Genomic DNA, 26,560 nt, shown 5'->3' with positions numbered 1-26,560 from the left:
ATATTTTGTTATCAATTTTATTTTTTCGCTTATTTGTTTTGAGACTTGGGTGGAGCTGTATATTACACTTCACATGCATTTGTTTATGGATTCTATAGTTATGTCGAGGTATTCATGCAGATTCTCTTAATGTTATTAAATGAAGTAGTTGTTGGTTTGTTAAAGAGAATGTTTTAAGTTTTAACTTTCAATGCAAAATGTCTAGCACCCGATTTATTAGGATTTCTGTTATAAAATATGTTGAAAGGAGAAAAGTTACTAATGAAAAACATGGTGTAGATTCTCAAGAACTTCTAATAGAACTTCTACTAACAAACAATGAACCATTGCAACTCCAAACCACTTCCTCCAAAATAGCTTCATTCAAGAAGCCAACATTGCAATGAGACACATCAATAGTAGCACAATCAACAAAACAGAAATAACCCAATAGACCCATTTCCTATTCCTCTTCTTGATAGTAAAGATTACTAGTTCCACCATGAATGTAGTGAGCAGCATTGGCCACATTATCCTTAATGTTATCCACTTTTTCGCCTTGAGTCTCAACCAAAATAGCCATATCAAGAAAAACCTGATGAAGCTCATTCAAACTCCATAACCTCATCACTAGCTACCTCACCTGTGACAGTATAGTACCTTCTCTTCAAAACCTCCTTATGATCCAACACAATCTTATCCCTCAAGGACTGAAAATCATTCATCATGTCCCTAAGCTTGACCTTAAAACCATCCGTGACAGAAATTTTTGTTCTATCAATAGGACTTCCTTCTTTGTAGCATTCTGATATGCTTCGATTTGCAATGTTTGATTTCTCAAAAGCCTCTAACCTTGCCTTGATTATATTTGCCTTGGGCAGCACGGCAACCATATCGGAATCCATTCGGTCTCTTAACCCGCAAAGAACTTTCGCAATGTGAGTGAATTTTGTGTCTTCATTCAGCTGCTGAAGATCTAACAAGAGATTGGTGATCTCTTCCATTTCAACTTTGGTTGTGTTGGGTTGAGGTTCCCTAGTTCAAGGTCAAAATCTTTCTGTGCCTGTTTCTTCAATTCCACGTAACTTAGGAACGATTTTGTCATCAAGTCATTCATCTTTGCAATGTTTTTTCAAAACCCACCTTCAAAAACAACAAAACCCATAACAAAAATTGTTCAAAAAATACAAAACCCAGAATTATTTTAAGACAATATTTTAAAACATTAAAATAAATAATATTTTAAAACATTCATTGAAAATGAATACACACAAGCAAAACACATTTGTCTTAACAAAGATCTGGAGCTGAACTCACAGTGACTACTCAAACTACAAATTTTCTAAGCGAAAAAAAAAAAAATGTCATAACAAAACCATAATATTTTTGTTACACATGATTATTTTTAACTTCAGAAAGAGATATACATTGTTACAATATTTTTTTCTTCTTTTAAAGAATAAGAATATGAATTTGGCTTTTGAAACAATGCCATGAACATGCACCAACATATCAATTTGCTTTACTAGACATCTTAAACTCGGCCTCTGTTTTTTATACATGTCAAATTGTCAACAAATCTTTGTTACTACTATGTCTATGGTATTGTAATTTGTTTTTGGGCCTTTTCAGCCTCAAGCTTCCGCAACATTGATGAACTCAGCTTAATCTCGCCTGATTCTCCAGAGACCAAATCTACAACTTCAATCTGCATATATCCAGGGCAGGAAAAAATATTTCTAATGTGTCACAGAAATATTTACAAAGATATATACAAAAATAAATTGAGACCTTCAACTGTGAAAGGCCTCTTTCAGCTCTTTTTCTATTTACTGCCAATCCACCAGGTAAAGTCTCTTTGCTGTAAAAGAACCAACTCCACAGTTAGTAATCAAATAACTTAATATATAGAGTTGCATGTCATTTGCTTATTCTGCGATTAGAATCAGAAAGATGTTACAAAATCATGACAACAATTGACAGAGGAATAAAAGAAGATATCCAGCTCGGGGCTAGTTCTAGGGTGTTCCCTTGTTAAAGGACCACAGCAAAGTTCCTTTGAAAATGAGTATCTATATCAGGTTGATTGAAAAGTGTTCCTTTTAAGGTTATAACATTTCATTTTAAATTTCTATCATTTATTTTTCTTACGTAATAAATCAACTAAGGAAACTAGTGTTCCCTTCCCAACAACTAAGACCAAACATTCGGCTAAGTTTGATATCAAATCAAGACTTCAGTTATCATGAAGGCCACAAAACAGATATTAGGAATAAATACTTGGTCACAGGTTTGTTTCTTTTTTTTTAAGTCTATCATTATGCAATTGAATGTACACTTAAGACCACTACACAATACTAATACAGACAAATATGCTACATAACAAACCTCGCAATCACAGCCTCCAATTTTTCATCTATAATGGAAGGGCCATAAGGATCTGTGATTGGTACAACTTGCACTTCCAACTCTGGCTTGACAGACTGCATGTTAAATCAAACTCATAATCAAAATTAAACTGATAAAAAATGTAAATAGATCTTGCAAGAATAATCAATATATGCAACTGATTGAACACCGTTTCAAGATGAAGATAAGTATATTGTTTACTATCACAACTGTGCACCAAATAGAACCTAACAATACAAAACTCAGGAGCCTCTCTTGCTTACACTCTGCCGATTAAAATATATATTTTGTTGTCGGACAGATGATAAAAGATGTCTATAAATATACCCCTTATGTTCTATATGAACAATAAAAAAGAAAGTTTGAACTTTTTATAGCCAACCATTATTCATGTCAATGTTTTGTTCAAAATAAAAAACAAAAATACAGGGGATTCTTTTTATGAACCGTGTATTAGAGCACATGGCAAAAATTTGTCATCACTTGGACTCACCTTTATGAAAGTTTTGACATTATGTATCCTTGTCTCAATTGGTTCTATGAGTTCAGAAAACTGCAAGTGTAAAAGATCATATCACAAATTTGCAAACCTAAACATGAAAGGAAAACATACGAGAATATAACAACTCCTTTTCATGTAAAAATCCAAAGATCGTCAGATAGAGAAATAAGGCAATCCATGGTATATGGCTAAGTAAGTTAACAAGATCAATATAACACAAAGCTTTAGATTTAACTAGCTCCTACATCTTTTATTAAAGATATATTTAGGTAAAATTATACAGTATCACTTAAATCTAAGAAGTAAATTATTTCAAACATCTAATCTGTAACATTCAATTGTTTTCTCAGTTTAGATACCAAATTCAGCTGAAATTTTGCAAACAGGGCAGCTAAAGGGTATCCTTCGTTTTGATTTTAAGACAATTTTATACGTAATTTAATCTCCTTTGATTATTTCCATCCATGATAATCCAAAATGAATTCAACATACTTGGAATAAAATAATGTTGAAAAAGAATTCAGGCAAGAGTTTATGACACTAACGATGAAATCAAAGTTCAGACTTCAGATTCTAGTTATCTCATTGATGTTTTAACTCTGACAGCACAGACTAATGACCAAGTATTGATGTACATGATACATATGAATTAACAATCAGCAAGGCGTAAATTTAATGACCAAATCAGACAACAGGGTCGAAGATAGATAATCGACAGCTAAAAGTTGATGTTCACAATAAAACTAAGCAAGCTGTTGCATTTAATGTAGTACACCCTCCGGAATGAAATATGAGCAAAATGAATTCAAGAAGTCAAATGTATTTGAGTGTAAATCTTGGACCAAATACATTTAAATTTTTTTGGATATTTTTGCTTATATTTCATTCCAAAGGAAGTACTAGTTTTCCTCTGTGTGTAAGGGGAGGCCCTGGTTCACAAAGGGGTAATCTTATCAAAACAACCAATTCAATATTTGATTGAAGCTAAATACCAATTAATTGTGAAGCTTATGCTAACTGGTTAAAACCATAAAATTATGGATACACAAAAAATCAATTGTTGAAATGCCAACACGGCTAATAATTTGAGAAAATCGCATAATTCAGTGTAATTATATGTTTCGGTGTCGGACACGTGTCCGACACCAGGACACGGCTAATCCGAGAAGTGTCCATGCTTCATATTATCACTAATAATTTCAATACAAATAACAACTAATATAGCAAGGAAACTACTTAATCTGTAGAAACATAAAAAACTAAGAACACAAAATATAGATATTTGATTATGATATATCCAAAATTGGAGGAAAATGTAACCTGTTTCTTAGCAAGCATAGGACCGTCGCAAACTCCAATGACAATACGGTGTTTTGCCAACGTAGCCGAAGCCTGCAGATACATACAAGTTTCAAATTTCAACCTCACGAGTTATTGAAAATAATTGAAATAATGAATGAGAGATTTCAAACTGAAAGAAAGAAGGGAAGTAGAGAGAGACAGTGAGAAAAAGGTGATGGCCGTCATGCAATCGGTCGAAGGTGCCACCATTGACGACGGCTTCGTAGGTGTTGGGCGGAGAGAGAGTGGGAACCACCATAGGATCATCGTTAACCGCCATAGCTGACACTGAAAATAGAGAAGTAAGATTCTGAGTCAAAGCGGTTGGTATGTGTTAGGATCATTAAATGGGAAGCACCTCCTAACAACATATACAAGGTCCATTGCGATGCAAACCTGAGCAGAGATGGATGGTGGGGTCTGGCGGCGGTTGTCAGAGACTCAAGCGGGGATCCTGTGATGGCTGAAGCGCGCGCCGCTCAATTAGCAATAGATTTTGCATATCAAGCTTGCTTCAGGAACATGAACATCATTTTGGAATTCAGATTGTGAGAGTGTTGTGAAAGAGATTAACCACACGCATAGTAGCAACCTTTCACTTTTCAATAGCTGTATTTAATTCGAAAATGTTAAGGGCACTTAACACCTTTAAATAGTAACTTTTTTTAAAAATTTATGTAATCAATGCATCCGAAATTGAAATATTTGACTTTTTTACGGAATAATTTCTTTTTTTAGTATTCTTAAAGAGTGCCCCAGGGACACTCGTTAACAAGACCGTTGTTAATTTTACTAAAAGGGACGGATAATAACCGTGTTGGCCGCTCATTAGCTAAGCATACCCAGATAGGCAAAAATGTGTCGCTATGTTCTCTCTCCTCACTAGCCTTTTTTGGGCGAGATCTACTCTCTCCGGTGAGGACTGTTGTACGTGTTCCGACCAGGATTTCACATTTCCTTCACTTATCTCTCCCTCTTCTCTATCTTGCGCTCCTCTCTGATCGGTTTTCATCTTCCGTTCTCACCATCTCCGACGAAATCTCCTTTTTCGAAGAGATCTGAGCCATTAGAGCCGTCGCGAAGCTCTGGGACGTTAGTCCTGTTTATTTCAGGACGACGTCTTCTTCTTATCTAGTGTTTCTGTTCCATCGTTCGCCGGTGTCGCCATTTTTCGGCGAGATCCGGGTTCGGCTCAGGCTCATTTTCTGGCATGTTCTGGATTAGCGCCGTCGCGAAGCTTAGTCCTGTTTATTTCAGGACTGCGACCTCTTCCCATCTGTTGTTTTTGATTCTGTCGTTCGCCGGTGACGCGGTTTTCCGGCGAGTACTGGGTTCGGCTCTGGCTGGTTTTGTCTGGTTGTTCTGAGTTTTCTATTTTTCAGGCATGGCTGCACTTCCTATTCTCCGGCTTAGACTTGGTTATTGTTTGTTGCGTCTCAATTTTTGGACTATCCAATGGCAGCAAACATCCTCCCCTCTTTGGAGACGGCGATGCCCGCTTCTTTGGAGAAGTTATGTGCGTTGGCAGTTGTTGCTCCTGAGGAATCTCATTTGAGTTTTCTCCCTCCCAAAGTTCGAATGGGTGATAAGGTCCGCATTAAAATCAACCAGAAGATGTATGAAACAGAGCTTGATGACGGCAAAAGGCACCTTCATGGTCGCGTCCTACTTCAGAAGGGTGACTCTCCTCTCACTTCGAAGCTCCTGAAGCAGAAATTGGACAGGTTGTGGCCGCATTTGAAGACTTGGCCCGTTACTCCTCTAGGAAAAGGGTATTTTGAATTTCACTTTCATTCTATGGAGGAAATGAAGCAGGTTTGGGCTTTGAATGTTGTCAACCTAAAGTCGGGACTGCTGAAATTCTTTTATTGGTCTAAGGATTTTCACCCCCACAAACAAACACAAACACATGCGCAGTTATGGGTTCGTTTATCACATCTCCCTCAAGAGTATTGGAGGAAAACCACTTTGTTTGAAATTGCTTCCGGACTCGGCACTCCACTCTCCATAGATGAGGCAACTCAGTCTCGTCTCTTCGTACATTATGCACGTGCTCTGGTGGATGTTGATATGTCTGACACTCTGTTTGAGACCGTGTTGGTGGAAAGAGAAGGGTATGTGTTCCCGGTGAATGTAGATTATGAGAGGAAACCTGCATTCTTACCCCACTGTAAAATGATAGGGCATTCCATCGAGTCATGCAACCGACTCAAGTCTCCAAATTCCCAAGTCACATCAGGCAAGCAACCTAAGCACACCACTCAAAAACCTCCTTCACACCACCAGAATGCTACTGTTGACAAGGTTTCCAAGCGAGCTGCTTCCGAGCTAGAGTCCTTCAATCTAAATTTCAAATTGTTATTCCTCCTTTGAACACAAATTCACAGGGTACATCTACAGAAGTGGAGGTTCTTTTATTGCATCCAGAGCAAAGCTCGGTGTTTGCAACTGTTGAGCACCCTTTGTCTTTGCAGGTTGAACCCGTGGAGGGGGAAGATGACCCTCTGCCTCTTTGCAACTCTTTTGACATGCTCACTTCGGAGGAGGTTGTTCAAGGGGAGGCATTGTTACCAGACTTGAATTCCAAAGTTCCCATTGCAGGGCAGTTGGCTGATACACAGTTGTAAGATTTGGATTTTCCTATAGAAACTGCTTGCTCATTGGGTACCACTAGCTCAAAGGCACCTCTTCCTAAGGGAACAAGGCCCTCCAACACAGTGCTTACCCTTGACAAGCAGGGGCCGGATGGTGTTAGGAGGTTGTCATTCCCCAACCCTCCGTCCCTTTCTATTGAGCAGGGTAGCATTGTTGTTAGAGTTTTGGATCCAGGCAGGTTAAAGGCTTGGGTGGATACTCCAGTGCTTACTCCTATGTCGCAACTTATCACTACCAGCTATGATAATTTGACAATTGACAAGCTCCCTCCAAGCAAAACCTTGGTTTCTGCTTCCAAATCCTCCTTCCATTATGCTGCAGCCTTAAAGATTGTGCAGATTCTTCCCAAATTTTGAGGGGATGAGGTAAATGAAGTAGAAGATGTGATAGAGGACACTATTAGCCATGACAAGAGGCTTGAGATGGAAGACTATCCAAGCCTATATGTGAGCACTAAGACATAGAGAAAGAAGAAGAAATAGATGAACAAAGTGAAGTCGTCTAGCTTTAACTCAGCCGAAATGAGGACCCGAGCCCAAAAAGGTACCTCCAAAGCCGCCTTGGCAGATACAGAATAATTGGTCCAATTGCATTAGATTATCTGGGAATGTCAATACTTATGTTCATATTTTCATAGAAAGGGCAGTCTTTTAGTTGTTGTTTGGCCAATAATGGCCATAATTTGACTAGTTTTCTGTACAATGGTTGTCTTTGACACTTGTTTCATTAGGTCATTTACTTTATTGGGATAGATCCGGTTTCTCTTTTCTTAAGTCTTACTCTTTGTATCTCTGTTGTATTGGTTCAGGCCTCTCCTGTCTTTTATATTTCACTACTTTGATAAATAAAATAAAAAAAGCTAAGCATGCCCATTGTGTGGGTAATAAGACTTGGATGGAGGAAGAGCCAATATTCATAAGGGCCCACCTTTGTAAAGACAAATTATTCTAATTTAATCCAGTTTTAATTTCAAAAAAAAAATATGAGGTGGTTGTTTTAAGTAATTAGTAGGTAGTTAATTAGGTTTAAGTAGATTATTAGTAAGTGATCCATTAGCTTTAGAGTTAAACTAGTCCTTGCACCCAATTGCATATGTGTCAATCCTAAAAGCAAATTTTAATAGTAAGTATCAAACCTTGAAAGTACATATTAGTGATCACACCTCTCTCTGTTGTTATGGATAAAATATGAAAATAAAACTGTATTAGTCTAAGAAAATAATGTGTTCTCTATGTATAATCTTATATGCTATATGTGTGGGATATATGAACTTCTTTTTGAGAAAACATATCAACCAATTTACGGACCTTCCTTTAAAAAAAAAAAAACCAATTTATGGACCGAAAATGTATACCCAAACACAAAAAATAAGGAAAGGAAAGTAAAAGGAGAACCACATCACCTTAACAAAGCAGAAAAGCATAAATGATTATGGTAGTAGAGTTGGGCAATCATGCATATATAAGATAAGTTGGGGCAAGATTTTATTGAAAAAATTAAAACGTTCATTTTTAGAGTTTCCAATCTAATGAATGTAACTTTTTTTGGATATCATAATCATTTTAATCTTCTTATCATGTTAGGACCGACTTTTCCTAAATTTTCTGACAATTTGATTAGTGTATACGTTTTTTTATTTATTTTATGTGGACATATGGATTTAATTATTTAATAATTGTAGCATACATATTTTTCTTTGAGGTATATAGTACTAACTGCCAAGTAAGTCTTTGTTTTCTCCTTTCATTTTGTGTGACATGCAGAATGGGAAGTTCCTTTTTTTTTTCAATAGTGGAGGAAACTATTCAATTTGATAATTAATTAATTCTTTAATTCTTCAAAGATAATTGGAAAGTCAAGTTGTTAATTAATAGTGTAATTTTTTTTTAGATGTACAAATTCAAAGATATATAAATATATAGAAGATAGAGAGATAGATGTGTAACTGTTTTATCTTGGTTTTCGGGTGTCAAACATTTATTAAGTTTGAACCTTTTAAACCGGTGATATCTTATTTTTTCTTTGGAAGGGAAAAAGTAAGCAAAACCCTTGAGAATCGAGGTCCGGGAGTTGTTTTCGCTACGGGAAGGTGTTAGGCACCCATAACGACTATAGTATCCTATAGGAACCGTCTTTAATTGCTACGCGCGCGCTTTATTTTAAAATGCTATTTTGAAAGAAAATGTTAAGCCTAAGAGTTTCTAAGTGAAGAATTGGAGGGAGAAGAATGTTTTTGGATTTTTATTTTAGTTGAATTGAAGGAATTTTGTTCCTTGCCTACGTACCCGTTTAAGGGATCAAATCCACCGTAGTTCTCTTCCAAAAAAGTTTTTGTTTTTGTTGGTTGATTTTAGGTTTGAAAATGGAATTTTGAAGAATAGAAAGAGGCCTCAAGGGCATGAGATTTAGAAAAGGTGAGGTGGAATTAGTTATTTGCAAAATGTGGTCTAAACATGATTAGAGTTCATTGAAATTTGATTAAGAAAAAGAAAAGGGAATTTACAATGGGATTTTGATCCCAAGGTTTATTTGGAAAATGATTTGAGTGAAGTTTGTTCATATTTTTTGGAAATTGATTTTTCTAAGTATAAAGCCTAAACATTCATCTAAACATACAATCCTAAACATACATCTAAACATGCATATTCTAGCTACATCTAAAGTGAGGTGTGTGCATGTGTCGGTGCTTGTGTCGGTGTACATCATTAGAGTCCATTGTCCTTATTACATCATTGGCCTAGATACATTCTATGGTCTTGCAAGAAATTTAAATTGCATAAAAGTAAAGTACAAAAGAAAATTCTAAGTGTTACATTCTAAGCCTTGGTGAAACTTAAAGTGCAAGAAATAAGATGGACATGGAATGACATGATAATGCTTATGGGAAGTATGAGACATGAAACAAGAAAATGTTAGTAGCATAGGGTAAAATAAGGCAAGCAAAATATCATGATAAAAACATGGGAAACTTCACAAAAATAAAACTAAACAAGTGTAAAACTATATCAAAATTCACTCATAAAATGCAAGAATCATGCAACCTATAATTCTCATATCCCAATGTAATTTTTTAAGATTTAGGATGAGGTTTTAATACAAGAATTAGGGCAACATGATGATCTAAACACTTACAAAGTAAATCTAGATATTTCTTGCATTTATTCATACACAAAGGTAACTTGTAAAGCAAGTAAACAATTACAAATCACACACATGCAGCAAAACAGTAGCAAAGTATTCACAAAATCAATCAACATATATCCTCAACATATCAAGAATTTGAAATAAAAATTAGACAATTTTTCAATGAGAATTTTCACAAAAAAAAAAATCAAGAAAAAATGCAAGAAAATACAAGAATATTTTTTATCAACATTTTCAGTAAGCAAGTTGCTCATAAACATCACAAAAATCATCAAGAATATACACAAAAATTTGTAGAAATTTCCAAGTAATTTTGAGCACATATAGAGGTGCAGAAAGTAAAGAAGTGTAGGAAAATAGCAAAAATCATAGAAAACACAGGATCTGCACAGGATAGGACCAAGCCCAAGGTGGAGACGGATCTGGTGAAGGCACAAGGATCGTTGGATCGATCCAATTGGATTGGATCCAAGATCCAACGCTCAAACATGCGCCAACACACAGACCACCACATCAAGCCATGGGAGAATTCACAGTAGCCGTCAGATCAAAGATCTAACGGCTCAGGCAAAAGAGGAGCATGATAAGAGGAACACACACGCACACAGGATCAGGCATGGCATATATAAGCAGAAATGTGAAGAAAACTCTCACAACTCTCACTTGCTTCTCTCTCTACAATGTTCTTAGAGAGAGAGAGTCTGCAGACTCTCTCTTCTCCGACCTAATGTCGGTCATCTTCTCCAACTCTCCGACGCGGTGGCCGGCGGTGGCGCCGCCGCGTCAGAGCCCTAAGCTGCCCAGATCCATGACCTAATTACCTATTTCTACAGATCTTCCTCTCCTCTATTCGAATCTGAGGCTAGTTTCTCAAGGAAACTCACGAATCAACGTAGATCGGACTTTTATCTTACGGCTTTGATGCTTCTTTTTGTTAACTCTTCTTCTTTTTCTCTTATTCGAAAGATCCTTGCAAGAAAGTTCATAAAGTGTTCCGATCTACTTTGATTCGTAGCAACAGCACATGTACGAAGCTAATACTCTGGATTTTCGAATGAAAAAGTGAAAAGAAAAGGAAAAAGAGTTTGATACCTGCGTTTTAGGTTGGAGATGTGACGAACGAAGAAGATTGTGAATTCTTCGATTGTTCTTCTTCTGATGAACTTCGTATTCTTTCTCTTTTTCTGCTACTGCTTCGAATTCGAACTTTTTTCCCTCTTCTTCTTCAAATCCTTCGTGATCACGAAGATTTCATCGTTGTTGATGAGTCTTCGTTGGAATTGCGAAGGTAAGCTTGGTGATGATGATTCCTTGGAATCTCTGAAAGCTTCTTCTTCCTTTTTGTGAATTCGTCTTGTTTTTGTGAAATTGATGAGGGATTTTGTGTTATGTGATGTTTCTGATTCGGTTAGGGTTTGGATTTGATGAGAATTGATGAATTTGGTGATAACCGAATTCGGTTAGGGTTTGAAGATGATAAACTTGTTCATCATGTTCTTGAGTTTTTTCTGGATTTTTGTGGTGTTTGATTCGTGGAAGGGAGAGAGAGAAATGTGATTGTGTTGTTGATGATGTGTAAAGAAGTGAATGGTGATCTCTGACTTTGACCATTGAGTCAGCTTTTATAGCTGAGGTGTAACTGCTTGGACCAGTACGAACATGACATGTGGCATAACTAACTCTTGGACCAATTAGGACCTGACACGTGTACAACACAGATGACTTGGACACAAATGGACTAATCTGCAATTACACTGAAAAAAGGACTGAAATGCAAAAAATGACAAAAAAAAGAACTTTAAAAAGTAATTAATAATAAAATTGGTAAAAACGTAATTTGGAAATAAACGTAAAGTGAAACGATTAAAATTGACAAAACGGACTAAAACGAACCAATGGCTTAAATGAGGTACTTTAAAGTAACCTCTCTCTGCCGAAATTTTGTGTGAAATGACCAAAATGCCCCTGGGATTAAAACGACTGAAAATGACTCAGATACAAGTTTTAAAAATGGATTTTTAACAAGAAATTAAAGCAAGGACTTATACAAACAAAATTAAAAGACTCAGAGACAATTTTAAGGGTTTAAACAGAGCTTTGACACTTGAAAAGACTAAAATGCCCCTAGGGGCATAACTGACTCAAAATGACTTGACATGCAATTTTTGAGATAGATTTTGACATAGAATGAAACAGAGACTTATTCTAACCAAATGAAGAGACTCAAACAAATTTTTAAAAGAGTGAAAGGAATTTTATCATAGGAAATGACTAAAATACCCTTGCATGTGAATTTTGCAAATAACATTGAAATAAAATGCAGAGAAAAATGCAATTGATCAGAGTCATATCAAATGGCTTGAAACGCAAGAAAAGAAGAATTGAGTTGGTATTTTTAGGTCCAAAATGAGGGTATAACAGTAACTTGGATCATATCCTTTAACCTTCTCTATATATTGTTTTTAGAGACACTATTCTTTATTCATCTCAATTTTATCTATCTTTATCTTAATTACACCTACACAATGTTTATCTCTATCATTATACTTGGAGTAATATGTTTATTATTATTTTTATACGAAAAAATGGTAGACACTTGTCTTCACCTTTATAAAAAAAAAACAGTATTATTTATAAATATACCCCTTATTTATATTACCAATTTGTATTAATTAATAGCCAAAAAATAAAGAGTAAAAAAGAGAAGAAAAACTATAACACCAAATTGAAGAGGAATCATCAAATAGTTTCATGGAGAAAGTGACGATAAACAACCATTTTTAATAAGCTTCTTCCTCACCATCAATGATGCAACGAAATAAAAAATAGAAGCATCATTTATCCTAATTCACAAAAAAAAATCAAAAATCCACATACACATTAAGGAATAAAAAAATATATAAAAGAAAGTTCAAAAAATATACTAATAAACATTTGAAGCTTAACTATTTGATCAATCTAAGAGTAACTTGACTCCCTATCAATTATCATATCATAGAAACCAGTTAATAATCAAGAGATAAGAGAAAAATTGTACCTACACTAATGAATAAATCGTCATATAATTAATACCAAGAAATATTGAAAAATGGATTCAAATCCAAATCCAACACCAAAACTCACTGGTTTCTAGCTTTCATCTTTTGCAGCGAATCAAGACTACTACCACCACATAGTATTATTAGAATTGTGAATATTGTTATTTCCTTTCATATTTGAAGCTCTATGTCTCCTCATGTAGCCACCTAAAGCTTGTCCTATTGCAAACTCCAATCCACAAATAGAACACTCTTGTTTTAGACTTTGATAATCAAAAGATGAAGAGTAAAAGTGAGTGGAAAAACAACAATACAAAATTGAAGATAAACTATCCAATTGTTACTTGAAAGTGATGATGAACAAAACCCAAAATATGATGCACAAAATCACATATTTATACACAATGTTTTCAATGTAGAAACTAAAAATATTGAGATCATATTAGTTGTTGTATATATAATGAGTGAGTGTATGGTCATAATTAAAAAATGAGTTACGGAATAAAAAAAAAGCAGTTCAAAGGTTGTGATAGAAATGAATCCATCCATCCATAATCCATAATAAACATGTAAAGAATGTGTGAAGGAGGTATAACGTAAAATGAAACAAAAATCATAACGTCAAATTAAAAGTTAATTGTGCCTTGTATTACTTGACCTTGTGTATTCTTTTTAATTGTTGATAACAACTGCTGTATTAATTCATTGTTGGTTTGTTCATGATATGCTATTCATTCATTTCAATCATAATGTATTAGTGGAAGCGATATTATATCACTAAAACAGCTATTGGTCAAGTGGTTAAAGTGCTTGGATGGAGGCTATGGGTTGCGAGTTCAACTCCCTGCAGAGACTTTTTTCAGAAAGATATTTTTTAAACCTCTCAAAAAAGGCAGGATTAGGTTTAGGTTTAGGGTTTCATAATGAGCATGCATTGTGAACCTTAGTATTATATATTAAGATGATAAGAGGATCATTAGAATGTTTCCTTTATTTGTATATAAAGGGGAATTCTTAGAAGTTTTAGAGTATGACGGAATAAGTTTTTTGTTTAGGGCTAGAGTATGATTTCTCTCTGAGTTATATTAGAGTTTTTGCTCTGGGAGTAGTTAGGGAAACTCTATTATATTTTCAGAAAGATTTTTTAAACCTCTCAAAAAAGGCAGGATTAGGTTTAGGTTTAGGGTTTCATAATGAGCATGCATTGTGAACCTTAGTATTATATATTAAGATGATAAGAGGATCATTAGAATGTTTCCTTTATTTGTATATAACTAGATCGTCTACCCGTGCTGCCGCACGGGCCATATATAGTCAATAACAAATTTTGCTGTTTATGATATGTTGTGTAATGAAAGTTGTGAAACGTACATGACACCGACGCGACGTAATAATTTAACGTTGATAACAAACATAATATGGTACATGTTACATAACTTCAGAATGGTGTAAAACTAACATACAAACGGAACCACTCAAGGTTAAAAGTGGCCTTTGATGTTCTAATAAGGGGACTGTTAATTAGAGAATAGCCTTGGAAATCTACATAACTTATCAATTATTCTATGCCATTGGTATAAACCATAATGCACTTCTCCATAAAAGTAACATTGGAAGATATCCATGAAGTAAATCGCAGCAGACAATGCTTTTAATCATTTGTCCCCCACTAAAAAATTCTCAATGCATAAGCCATTAAATGCCAATACGGAACCCCAATGAATCATAAGTGGATGTGCTTCTAAATCGTTCCAAAATCGGCCACAATGGGAATTTTTCAATGTTTATCCACAAAGTATAAAAAAGTTTATTTACAAAAAATTAATCTGATAATTTAATGGAAACAATTGGAGACAGTACACATGTAAACATCTTAACTAAAATGTGGGAGAAGAAAAACTGTTTTTTTAAGAAAGGTTTTTTCAAAAATTACATAAATAATTAGAGACAGGACCATATGCCATAGAAGAACATTTGTATAATTTTCTTATAATTATTTGTGATGGCAGTCACAACAAACTTCAATTAAAAACTTAATTTGACATATTATTGACTAATTAGGAGGATGTGACCGAAGTTTGGCCACTACACATAAGGGTCAAATATATTTTTATAATGCATGAAGCAAGGACAACCATTGCAAAACATTTGCAATATCATTGCTTCCCAAATATACATATTTATGGTACCCCAAATATACTCCTCAGATATACGGTCATATGCAGGGATTGTTACCTCAAAAAATTGAATGGATATATATTGAGTTATATAAATTATTAGTTTATTCCCTCATTGCAATGAACTCAAATAGTTATAGTTTAATAAGTAGTCAATAAGGGAAATGCATAATTTTTCATTTGATACCTGTTCATAGGAATGAATATATGAGTATTACTTAGTTTAAAATATAGTGTAAGCTTGAATATTAAGGTGCAATAGATTGAAGACCATCAATAGTTAAACCAAACAGTAACAAAGTAGAAATACTGCCATTAAAGTAGCTGAAGACCAAAGGTCATATTACAGATGGGATACCAAAATTCCAGCCATGGATCGCTCTGAATTTGAAAGGCTAACAACAAAGGAAATTTAACATACGGAAACGACAACTTAATCAAAGACATAACATGAAAAACGGAAACAAATCAAAAAACAGCAGCTGCATCCCTTCTTCAATTTCAGTAACGGGGTTGGGAATCAATGGCGCTGCACAATCATAGAATATCAAATCAACATTTGTGAAATGGAAATATAAATACGGTTAAGTTGAACTTGTTATTCTTACCAGTCAGAGAATGGTATGATATGAAGGTTTCCAGGTCTATGTTAGCCATAACTTGATTGATAATAACAAAAGGCAGAGCAAGCTGTAATGACCCTTTTGCATTATAGCACGCGTATATATAGCAGCATGGCACACATCAGCTGTTGAGTTTTCTTTTGCATAGGAAACAGAATAAAATTAAATGTCCTAGTAAGCTGGATAGTTATATTAAACCAACAACATATAATTAAATGCATTGGGAGGGTAATTCGAATTCAAAAAATTTCAAATGTGGAGCCAAAATTGTAGAATTAGGGTTTTGCAATTAGGTTAGCATTGTTTGCTAGGATTAGATATAAAGGAAGGGGAATTCTTAGAAGTTTTAGAGTATGACGGAATAAGTTTTTTGTTTAGGGCTAGAGTATGATTTCTCTCTGAGTTATATTAGAGTTTTTGCTCTGGGAGTAGTTAGGGAAACTCTCTCTTATATTATTTTACTATTTTCATTCATATCAATAAAACACCATATTATCCTTAATTACCATATGTTTCATCTTATTTCTTGGTTGTGTTACTATTAATTCGGTGGTAGGATATGTTGGTTCCTATCAAATTGGTCCGACCTACCAGATCTTAAGTATCACTGCCTCCCTTTTTTTCTGTCACCCATAATAAAAACCAGTCAGAAACTTAAGCCAACAAACAAACCCTTTTCCTTCCACTAGTAAGACATATTTGTAACGGCTTCGGACCCCAATTGGTGACATCCACCTTCAACACCAAAAGACAATGGTCGGACATATCTCTCGGAAGGGCCCAAAGAGTAAAAGTCCCCCAATATTCCCCCCACTCCTCTGACACCAACGCCCTATCAATTATACTCATCGCACTCTCATTAGAATTATACCAAGTAAACTTCCTCCCAAGGTTTACATCTTCCACCTCCAAATTATCAACCACATCATTAAATAAAACAATTTCTTTTCTAATATCACCACTAGGACCCAAATTCACCCCCTTCTTTCTTCACGATGGAGGACCGAGTTAAAATCACCAATAAAACACCATGCTCCAATACCCATAAAGTTCCTAAGCACCACAAGATTCTCCCACAACCTTTGTTTGCCGAGCAAATCGCATTTAGAGTAAACATTCACCACTAAGCATCTTCTACAAAGTGGACCCCATTCGATACACACTCCAAGAAAGCCCTCCCTTACAAACGAAGAAATAAACCTTGACTCAGACTTATGCCAAATCGATAAAATTCCATCACTATTACCTACGGAAGGAAGGATAGCATATCGGCAATCGTCATCCCCCCAAAGGTTACGACACACCGAATCCAAAATCACCTCTATTTTTGTTTCTTGGATAGCCAAAAAATGCACCCAATGACACCACACCAATTCCCTCACCTTCTTTCGCTTTAAAACACCTCTCAAACCTCTCACATTGAAGGACAACACAATCATGGATTACTCGGCCTCCTCTCCCTAACATCTCTCTTAGCAACATCAATATCTTACAATTCAATAAATTTATCCACCACCCTTCCATCCACCAAAATAAAAGTAATATCGGTTTCCTTCTTTTATCCTTAATAAATGCTTGTAGTCATTTTTCTCTCTCTGCAAATCCCCCATCACATGAATTGAAGTCTCTGGAACCACCAACCCATCCTCATCAAAAATAGCATGAACCCCCAACGTCGGTAATTGGGAACAAATAGGAAGATGAACCTCCAAATTACCACCCTCTGACGGCACACTCCCCAACAACCCCCCTCACTTCATCGCCATCGTCAGCCACACACCCCTAGTGCCACCGACGTCGCCTCTACCGCTTTCCCCACACACATTCATCCATTAACCCCCCCCCCCCCCCCCCCCACACACACACACACACACACACACAATCACCACCATCACGTTGTTTATTACTATTAACAACAATGTCTTTCAAATTCATACGCCTAGAGGCACCTAGAACAAAGGCACCTTTCTTTGGTTATTTAAAATTCTCCTTCACCTTCGGAGTTACTACTGCCAAAGACTCCCCTCCAGAATTTGAAATATTGAAAAAAGTGGTCCCCACCGCCCCTGACCTAGCTAAAACGTCAACAGATAAATTCCCACCAAAGGAGTGGGCCCCATCTCAATTTTATCTAGACCAATATCAATTTGAAAATCCACTTGATCTCCACAAAATATGTCTGTTCAATTGATTTCTTGTTTTTCAGTTTTACGTGATTTCTCACTAAAAAGACGCAAAACACCTACGAAGTTGCATGATTTAGGATAAAACTGAATTACCATGATTAACTTTGTGTGTGATGCTTTCTCTTTACTTTTTGCACTAAGTGTCTCTTTGTGTTGTGTGTCGAACAAGAGTTTTAAATTAAAAAAAAAACACAATTCAAGTTGATGTATTTGATTCAAATTTTGAACCAAATAAATTCACTTTTGTTGATCTAACTTTTGCATATTTATAGAACCAGATAGAGTATTATTTTTTACTCCATCCGTTTCAAAATGAGTGTCGTTTTAGCCAAAAAAAATTGTCTCAAAATGAATGTCGCTTTCAGTTTCCAATGCAATAATAACTTTTTCTTTTCAATTGTACCCTTCAATTAATATTATGTTACACTACTTCCAAAATATTATTTTTTCTTTAATGAAAAACAAACCAATAGTTGATTAGGATAATTTGGTAAAATTGCTATGACATTTAACTACTTTATTTCATTCCTTAATCTGTGTGCAATTGGCTAAAACGACACTTATTTTAAAACGGATGTAGTATTTTTTTAAAAGGTGATGATGAATAGTTTTCAAAATTTATTTGTTAGTCAAAGAAATAACTTATTTTAATGAGATCATTGAATTGGTCAAAATGAGGAACACTTTGGAAATTGTTCAAAAGTATATTCAATGAGATGTTATAAATGAAAGAAACAATTTATAACACTTTTAGACCATCTCTTTAAAAAAAACATTTTTAGACCAAAACTAATATTATATTATATTATTGACAAAATTAAACAATTCCTCCCTTAATTTAATTTCAGGTAACACTTTAGTCATTTATCTTTTTTGTTATAATTTAGTCCTTTATGTTATAAAATGACAATATCTTATCATTTTTATGAGATTTTTCCAATGAAATCTAATTTTTTAGGTCTGCATGATGAAGATTTGAGTTTGCTTGTGAGTTTGATGAATTTTTTTTTTTTTTTGCAGTTTTTGATTATTTTTTTAATAAAAAAAGATAACTATTTTGACATTTTATAACATAAAGCATTAAATTAGGATAAAAAAAAGATAAAAATAAAAGTGTTAGCTAAAATTAAGTTAAAGGAAGAAATCGCATAATTTTGTCTATATTATATTAGGTTCTGACACCTGCCTATTCTTCATTTGGTTCATCAAAATTTTCTGACTTCAACATCCTTTTAGTCATGGCAAACATTGAAAAGGATTCCACCAACATGTCTCTCTCACCATCCGCTGATAGTGCTATTGGAAGAATTGATGGAGAAAGATCTGAAGACATAAAAACTTCATTACAATTGGAGGAGCTTTCTAGTGGCAGTATAGATAATAAAAGAAAACAAAAAGCATCGAGTGATTCAGTCCTAGGAACCATATTTGAGGGGCCCTCTAAGAAATCAAAGGGCACTAGCTTCATCGGTCACAAAGAAAATATTTCTGAAGGTATACATTTTAAAGTTGATTCCTTTAATTTGTTTAGTCACATATATCTCATATGTCAAAATCATTTGTGTAAATTGGAAATCTATCTTTTCTCAAAATGTGAATCTTATAATTGAACTACAATTTCCTACAAAGTCATGTTGCATGTTTTTTTTTTGTTATTTGTTTGATTAGTCAATATCCAAGTCTCATTTAAAACTAAGGCACAAAAGATATTTTAAATCAAGCTCTAAAAAATTACTACAATAATTTCCACACTATAATGCCTCTGCTTCATCTGAAATGAAATATAAATAAAAAAGATCTAAAAAAAAAATCAATTATATGTATTTGATAAAAAAAATTGAACTAGATGCATTTGACTTTTTCAATTATTTTTTACTTATATTTCATTCAATCCGATATATATTAGAAGGAAAGGAGAAAAAGTGAGATGTGATTGAAACAGAACTGAAATCTAAAGAATGATTTACAATGAGTGTGCGATTTGGATTGTGAAAAAATTAAGGAAAAAAATTAATCATGATGGTTATCCCTTTATGACTAAAATGTTTGTATAAAAATTAAACAATATTTTAGTTTCGCATTATAAAAAAACAAATTATTCAATCATAAATTAAGTTCAATTGAGGTTTCAGTGTCAATTTGGATGGACTAATTTAGTTTTTCAAAAATAAAAATAAATCAAGGTCAATCATAGAACAATTAAATTAAAGTTAATTTAATTGTTATAGAAATAAAAATGAGTGAATGTTGACTTGAATTAATTAGTTTTTTTAAAACAAAACTAGTAGAAAATATTGGAATAATTTTTTTTTTTTTGAATAACGAGTCAAACCACTCAGTCAGCAAATGAGTCAATTGAGCAAGAATATATGCTAAGTATTAATTGAATATTCATGACTTTAAGTAAAAAAAACAATGGCTAGAAAGTTTTTTTTTTCTTTTTCAAGTAGCTTAATTGTTAGAAAATTACCCCTTGAGGTAATTAAATGGGGAATCGAAGGTTCGAACTTTGACCCTTCTATATTGTAATATCTCTATCAAGTGAGCAATGCTCATCGACAGGGACACAAAAATATTTAATTACAAGTAAAATAGTCTAACAACGGCTACTGTGGGGGCTTTGGGGCCCTGGATAGGGGATATTTGGGTGTGGGACCTGTACTGGCGCAGATAGTTGTTTGTTTGGAAGCATGACCTATGTTTGGAGCTGAGGGTGTTGTTGGATGTGGTGGCCTTGGATGAAGGTGTTATTTAGATCCGATGGAATTTACTCGGTCCGGTCTGCCTGTGAGGTTCTTTCGGGGTCCGATCAGATGTCAGCTGGGGTTTCAGAGAAGACAATTAGGGTCAATTTAGTGTAGATCATTTGTTTGTCACTTGTAGGGTTGCATCAATGATATAGTATTTTGTTTGTAGGTGGTTGCGGTGGGAATGGTCCCTCCCGAATGGTTCTTTGGGGTTGTTTCAGGTCTTTGTGTCTTTAGGAGTGGATAGACAGTCGAGGATAGGTTTTACTTTAATCTGCCATTCAGTTGTGTGGTCAATCTGGAAAGCCCGTCATGATCTAATTTTTACTAGTAAGCTAATTAATGTTGATCAACTGGTTGAGAGGATCCAATTCCAAACTTGGAAGTGGTTCTTCCGTAAACACATGAGGCATACGAGTGGATAGTGGAGTCGATCCGCTGTCTGCGTCGGTAGTGTTCGGGGTGGTGGACAGAGCTGGATATGATTTGTGCTTTCGTAGTTTGGGTGGTTCCAATCTTCTGTGCTATTATGTTCGGTGTAGAGGTCCTTCATTTTATGTTTGCTTCTGATTTTTCTCCAATGTTTTTGTGGTGATGTCTGGTGTTATTTGTTTTTTTCTTTTCTTTTTGATAGGTATTTGTTTCCTCTTTTTATTTTTGTTGTTTGGTGTGTTGGTGGCCCTATGTGGTCGTTGTAACCGGAGCTTTCTGAATGATCGGTGTTTTTGTGTTTTGCGATACTCGTTCATTTTTATATATATTATTTGTCATTCATAAACAAAAAGATACACTAATTTTATTATACCAATTAGTTTTACTTGAATGTTACTTTATCATTAATTTAATGATTATTATTGATGTATGTTTGTAGAAGAAATCAATGGTAGAGAAAGGAGCAAGAAAGACTCGTTGCCTACGGATCATTCACAAAATGAAGTGGATATTTCCCTTAAAGAGAAAGTTTGTGCTGGTGAAGGTTAGATATATTATATCAATCGTTATTGTAGGTGTTTTGTTTCTTGTAATGTGAATTTGAATAAAAAAGCAATATTAAAAATAAATCCTATTAACAAATAACAAATATGTTTTCATAAGAATGATTACAACATGGTGTGACTCAAATGCTAAGTCATTCAACCATTTAGTCGGGGATTTTATTATGGATGATGAAGGTATAAAAGATTATATTGGGATATATCAATCACTCAACTAGATCTAAACCAGCTTGAATGATTAGTCTTCACACAAAATAAAAAACAAACAAAAGACGACTCAAAATAAAATATTTTATTGTTCTGAACATTCAACTTTTAGAAAAATAAAATTGAAAATACAATCACACAATTGCATTTCTTACAAAAATAAAATTGCAAACACTTTCATGACACACAATCACCCAAGTCTTTAATACACCCAAAAGACTAGAGTTTTTGTAGTAGAGAGAATTCAAACTTAGAATCTCTATTTATAATAACTCTATACTTTTAACTTCCCAATACTTGACGTAGGACTTGGAGGAGTACCCTCTTTGACACATCATATCCTCCCTTAATACAAAGTGTCATATTTCTTCACTTTATTATCAACTTCATCGTCACAAAGTAAAATACCATCTTTATAACTAATCATGTTTGCAGAAAGAGCACACTTCAACTTTTGTGTCGTAACCTTTAAGCTTTGAAAACTTTCCAATTTTTTGTTGATGTTGATATTTATATGGTATGTGAGCAAACACTTCACAGTAGTAACATTTGTGAATACTCATATATCTTGGTTACAATATTCTATCATATCTATCATTATGATCTTTTCCTTTCCCATCTTTAGTTACTAGATAATATTGGGTCTTGTTAACGAATGTCTCCCCAGGACACTCTTTAAGCATACTAAAATAAGCAATTATCTCTTAAAAAAGTCAAATATTTCGATTTCCAATGCAATAATTACATGTATTTTCATAAATACTTGCTATTTATGGTCCTTAAAGAGTGTCCCGGGACACTCATTAACATTTCCCGATAATATTTTATAATCTACTTAAGAGTTATCAACAACCATCATTTGTTGACTTTCCTTCAACGATCTCATCACCTCAACTATTTGTAGTGTACTCTTCCCTGTTAATATTGATTGTACTAGTGATTTATAAGATTTGGATAGTGAAGCCAACATAATTAACATTTTCTCTTCCTCTTTTATATTTTCTCTAACATTCATAATTGTAGACATTCATCTTCCAAATTTAGCAACTACAAGCTCATTTTCTTCATCAATAAATTGGAAAACTTGGTTGACGAAAACATGCATCGTAAAAAATCCTACAATTTCTCTGGAGATGTTTAGTTCAATAAAATTATGCTCATTGTCTCTTTTTATGTTGTACTCAACTTTGAATCTTTCATCTCATTTGTTTTTTTTTTCTTTCTTTTTTCCAAAGCACAATAAGGCCTTGTTAGACCATACTGTATTTAATTACGCATTGCCATAAAGAGAAGTCCATCCGCCCATTAAACAAAGGAACACCTAACTTCAATGTAGCCATAACACAATATAAGAAACTCATCATTGGATAAACCCAGAAACTCATCATTAATTCATAAGGCATGCATTGGATAAACCCAGAAACTCATCATTAATTCATAAATGATGAACCCAGATGAATGTCATGATGAACATCAACATTCTGATGAAGAGCACAACAACATTCTGATGTTCATCCTGCAGAACACAACAACATTCTGATGAATATTTGATGTCCTAAGTTTGCTTCCGGGCTAAAATTTAATTTATGCAAGATTAGTATTTTGGGGGTAAACTCCCAAGTGCTCAACTTTTGAGGGTTATCCCCAACGAGATCCATAATCATTTGAATGGAACTTGACATGCGTTGCATTCAAAAAATGAGTCACCATTATGTAAACCTTTAGTAAGAGCCTTATATTTGGAGAAATTAGTATGTTAGCTTTGGAGAAAGGGTAACTTTTCTAAACTAAAATTTTAATAGCATTTCTATCCGTTTCTTTCTTATCTCAATATGTCCATAGAGGCGTGGAAACAAATCTTATAGATTAAGAGCCTTGTTTTGCTCTGAATGGAAAAAAAAAATTCATTTACTTAATGATTATTATTGATGTATGATTGCAGAAGAAGAAGTCACCAGTAAAGAACAAATCAAGAAGGATTGTTTGCACAATGATGTTTCTCACAACGAAGTGGATCATTCTTTAAAAGGCAAAGCTTCTGCTGAAAAAGGTTAGCTTTATTATATCGATAAATTATTGTTAGGGTTTTGTTTCTTATACTGTGATTTTTTTTTAAAAAGAAATAATGTAAAAAGAAATTCTATATACAGCTATGTTTTCACTTTCACAATATTGACTATAAAATGGTGTGAGCATGGAAAACTGAAGTTTTTTTTTTTTTTTTTTAATGAAAGAGAACTGAAAATTAATAGAAGAATAATTTTGTTTTGAATATTATTTTTTCATTTATAGAATGAGATTTTTATGCACAGATGCTAATTTTTATATATATATGTTGTTAACTAGTTGCATTTCTTGTATTTAATTTTTATAATAATTGAAACAGAAGTAGATGTTATTAATGATGCTGAGAAGGAAACCGGATCTTCTGTTGGCAAAGGAGATGGCAAAGCTGCATGGGTGAACACATTTGATTTGAATGAGCTTTTTGAAGTTGAAGAAGACCAACCTAACATATGCATTTAAATGTGATATTTGAAGTTTAGACTTAATCTTTACTTTTGGAAGCTTGTAGACTTATTTTATTTTTCCTTGTGTGTTTCATTTATGGTATGATTTTAAATATTTATGTGAGTTTCACCATTATAATGTCAATTGTTATAAGAATTTACTCTTATTTTGTGTCGCGAGTTTTCTGATATCGAGTCTTCAAGTGGTTGGGGTGGGAGTTGTCTATGTTGTTCGATCTTCTTTGAGTTGTCTGATATCGAGTTTTCAGATGGTTGGGGTGGGAGTAGGCGTCATGTTGGCACAAACAAGGTCCGACTTTAGTTTGGTATTTTGTTATAAGGGTTAATTGGAAGTCACAAAATGAGTTTATCTTCTCCGATAATGTTCAATTTGTTGACCAATTGATAGATCAAATTCATTTGTTGTCTTGGAAGTATTTTTGGGAGGTCTTCAACAATTCTTATACTTTTTATGAGTAGATGGTAAAACCTTTTTTAGTTTTTTGAGGAAAGGGAAACCTTATTTATTATATCCTACTCCTAATTGGTCTTTGCATATATTTTCATCGAATACATAACAAGTCACGTATGCAAGTAAAATCCAGCAAATTGACATAATGCTGGTGCAAGCCTAAATAATTGCATATTGCAAGGTTGAACCCTAAACCCTAAATCCTAATTGCCTAAATAATAAGTCTAAATAGATATCTATGATTTTATGTAACACATGTCATGCAGAGTTGAACTTTAATTAGGAAAACTGACTATAGTGGACTGTATTTAAGTAAAGCTCCTATTAATAGAATGAATGTTTTTGAAAATTTTGGATGCTCATTTGTCTACGATATTGACCTCCATTTGAATTTTTTGTGTATGCTTGATTCTATTTTGTTGATGAGGTAAAAAAAAAATTTAGATATAAAATTGTGTTTGACATATTTGAATATTGTTTTAGAGTATAATTGAGTTTGCCTTAAGAATTGCTTGAACTAGAATTTGAAGTTTTTTTATTCTAAAATTGATTTTTACACTAAACTTACTTTTACACGAAGGTATTTAAACATAAATCGTTTTACTTTCAATTCGCTTTTAAACATAATCATTTTTTAAAATTCAATTTACTCATAATTATTTTTTGTTACCATTGGTACAAGGTTAGGATCCTCTCCGTTTTCAAACAGAAATTGAAGACTTTATTTAGAGAGATATAGACACAGAGAAAATTGAAAATATTTAATAAAAATTGATGATAGTGAAACTCACTTAATAGTGTGATCTACTATATGTATTTTTTGTGTCTATATTTCTCCAAATTAAACTCTTAAAAAAAAAATTAAATGGAGCATCGATCATATAGCATATAGCATAACCAATCCCACACTTGGTCATTTCTTATTGCATTCATCATTTTTCCACGGTCAGTTGTAGTTGTTATTTTGCTTGATAACAATTGGAGCATCGATCATTTCACAAATAAAGTGAAATGGTAGAAAAATATATATCTTGCTTGTGTACACATTGAAGTCTAAACGAATACTTTTGTCAAAAAAAAAAAAAGTCTAAACGAATACTTAAAAAAGTTATAGGTAACTATGATGAAAGTTAATAACAAGTTTGATCCCAATCTCCATTTCTCTATTAAAGTAATATTTCAAATAGACAAAATGAAAGCTTTACCTTATATTTATATTTATATAACAAAAAAGTTTAACCATAAGAATCAAACATCTAAGAAACAAAATTCAAATTGGTAACTAATAGGAAGAAGTCTACACTACGATTATAAGATCTAGAGTTTTTTTTTTGGTTACTATAAGATCTAGAGTTCAAAATTGAAATAATGGTAAACAAATTTATTTATTACTTAAAAAATAAAATGTATCATCAATTTAGTCTCAAACATCTAAAGTGTCGGTCAAAATAGTTCATGACAAAAAGAAAAAAACTTTCAAATTATTTAAATTATTTTAATTTCACTAGTTTAAATGACATTTAATATTTTCAGTAACTAAATTGATATTTTTCAATTACAAAATAGTTCTCAACA

At 33.6% G+C, this 26,560-nt stretch overlaps 2 protein-coding genes, 1 long non-coding RNA gene and 1 pseudogene across 4 annotated transcripts; 1 reads left to right on the top strand and 3 right to left on the bottom strand.

The window, feature by feature from the left end:
• Positions 1-238: 238 nt before the first annotated feature.
• LOC146900566 (syntaxin-112 pseudogene) lies at positions 239-1,192 on the bottom strand (annotated as a pseudogene).
• A 125-nt stretch (positions 1,193-1,317) lies between these two features.
• On the bottom strand, positions 1,318-4,852 carry LOC146900565 (phosphopantetheine adenylyltransferase-like). Of its 2 annotated transcripts, XM_085735699.1 has the most exons (7): positions 4,628-4,852; positions 4,392-4,519; positions 4,211-4,282; positions 2,882-2,941; positions 2,368-2,462; positions 1,771-1,840; positions 1,318-1,687 (listed from the first exon to the last, which is right to left on the bottom strand). In XM_085735699.1, the coding sequence occupies exons 2-7, from the start codon at positions 4,509-4,511 to the stop codon at positions 1,577-1,579; spliced, it is 528 nt and encodes a 175-aa protein (XP_085591825.1). In that variant the 5' UTR covers positions 4,512-4,519; positions 4,628-4,852; the 3' UTR covers positions 1,318-1,576. The 2 variants fall into 2 exon arrangements, with proteins under 2 accessions (XP_085591825.1, XP_085591826.1); XM_085735700.1 differs by lacking the exon at positions 2,882-2,941.
• An 834-nt stretch (positions 4,853-5,686) lies between these two features.
• Positions 5,687-7,242, top strand: LOC146900564 (uncharacterized). The gene is made up of 3 exons (XM_085736960.1): positions 5,687-6,535; positions 6,619-6,854; positions 6,906-7,242. Exons 1-3 carry the CDS (start codon positions 5,687-5,689, stop codon positions 7,240-7,242), a joined length of 1,422 nt encoding a protein of 473 aa, XP_085593086.1.
• An 8,414-nt stretch (positions 7,243-15,656) lies between these two features.
• Positions 15,657-16,165, bottom strand: LOC146900563 (uncharacterized). The gene is made up of 2 exons (XR_015023386.1): positions 15,854-16,165; positions 15,657-15,774 (listed from the first exon to the last, which is right to left on the bottom strand). It is a non-coding gene; the product is annotated as an uncharacterized LOC146900563 (long non-coding RNA).
• Positions 16,166-26,560: the final 10,395 nt, after the last annotated feature.

Source organism: Medicago sativa, chromosome 8 (assembly GCF_051527215.1).
Source record: "Medicago sativa cultivar Bolivia chromosome 8, Bolivia_mono, whole genome shotgun sequence".
Taxonomy (NCBI): domain Eukaryota; kingdom Viridiplantae; phylum Streptophyta; class Magnoliopsida; order Fabales; family Fabaceae; genus Medicago; species Medicago sativa.
This window is presented reverse-complemented; position numbering and strand designations above follow the sequence as displayed.

What these genes read in the sequence shown, in the direction of transcription:
- LOC146900565 (XM_085735699.1), bottom strand. Translation starts at nt 4,511, where the DNA reads ATGGCGGTTAACGATGATCCTATGGTGGTTCCCACTCTCTCTCCGCCC. An exon ending in CTATGCTTGCTAAGAAACAG is followed by an intron (nt 2,942 to 4,210) that starts GTTACATTTTCC and finishes TTACACTTGCAG; the next exon opens with TTTTCTGAACTCATAGAACC. An exon ending in TTGGAGGCTGTGATTGCGAG is followed by an intron (nt 1,841 to 2,367) that starts GTTTGTTATGTA and finishes GTTCTTTTACAG; the next exon opens with CAAAGAGACTTTACCTGGTG.
- LOC146900564 (XM_085736960.1), top strand. Translation starts at nt 5,687, where the DNA reads ATGGCAGCAAACATCCTCCCCTCTTTGGAGACGGCGATGCCCGCTTCT. An exon ending in AGAATGCTACTGTTGACAAG is followed by an intron (nt 6,536 to 6,618) that starts GTTTCCAAGCGA and finishes ACAAATTCACAG; the next exon opens with GGTACATCTACAGAAGTGGA. An exon ending in CAGTTGGCTGATACACAGTT is followed by an intron (nt 6,855 to 6,905) that starts GTAAGATTTGGA and finishes GGGTACCACTAG; the next exon opens with CTCAAAGGCACCTCTTCCTA.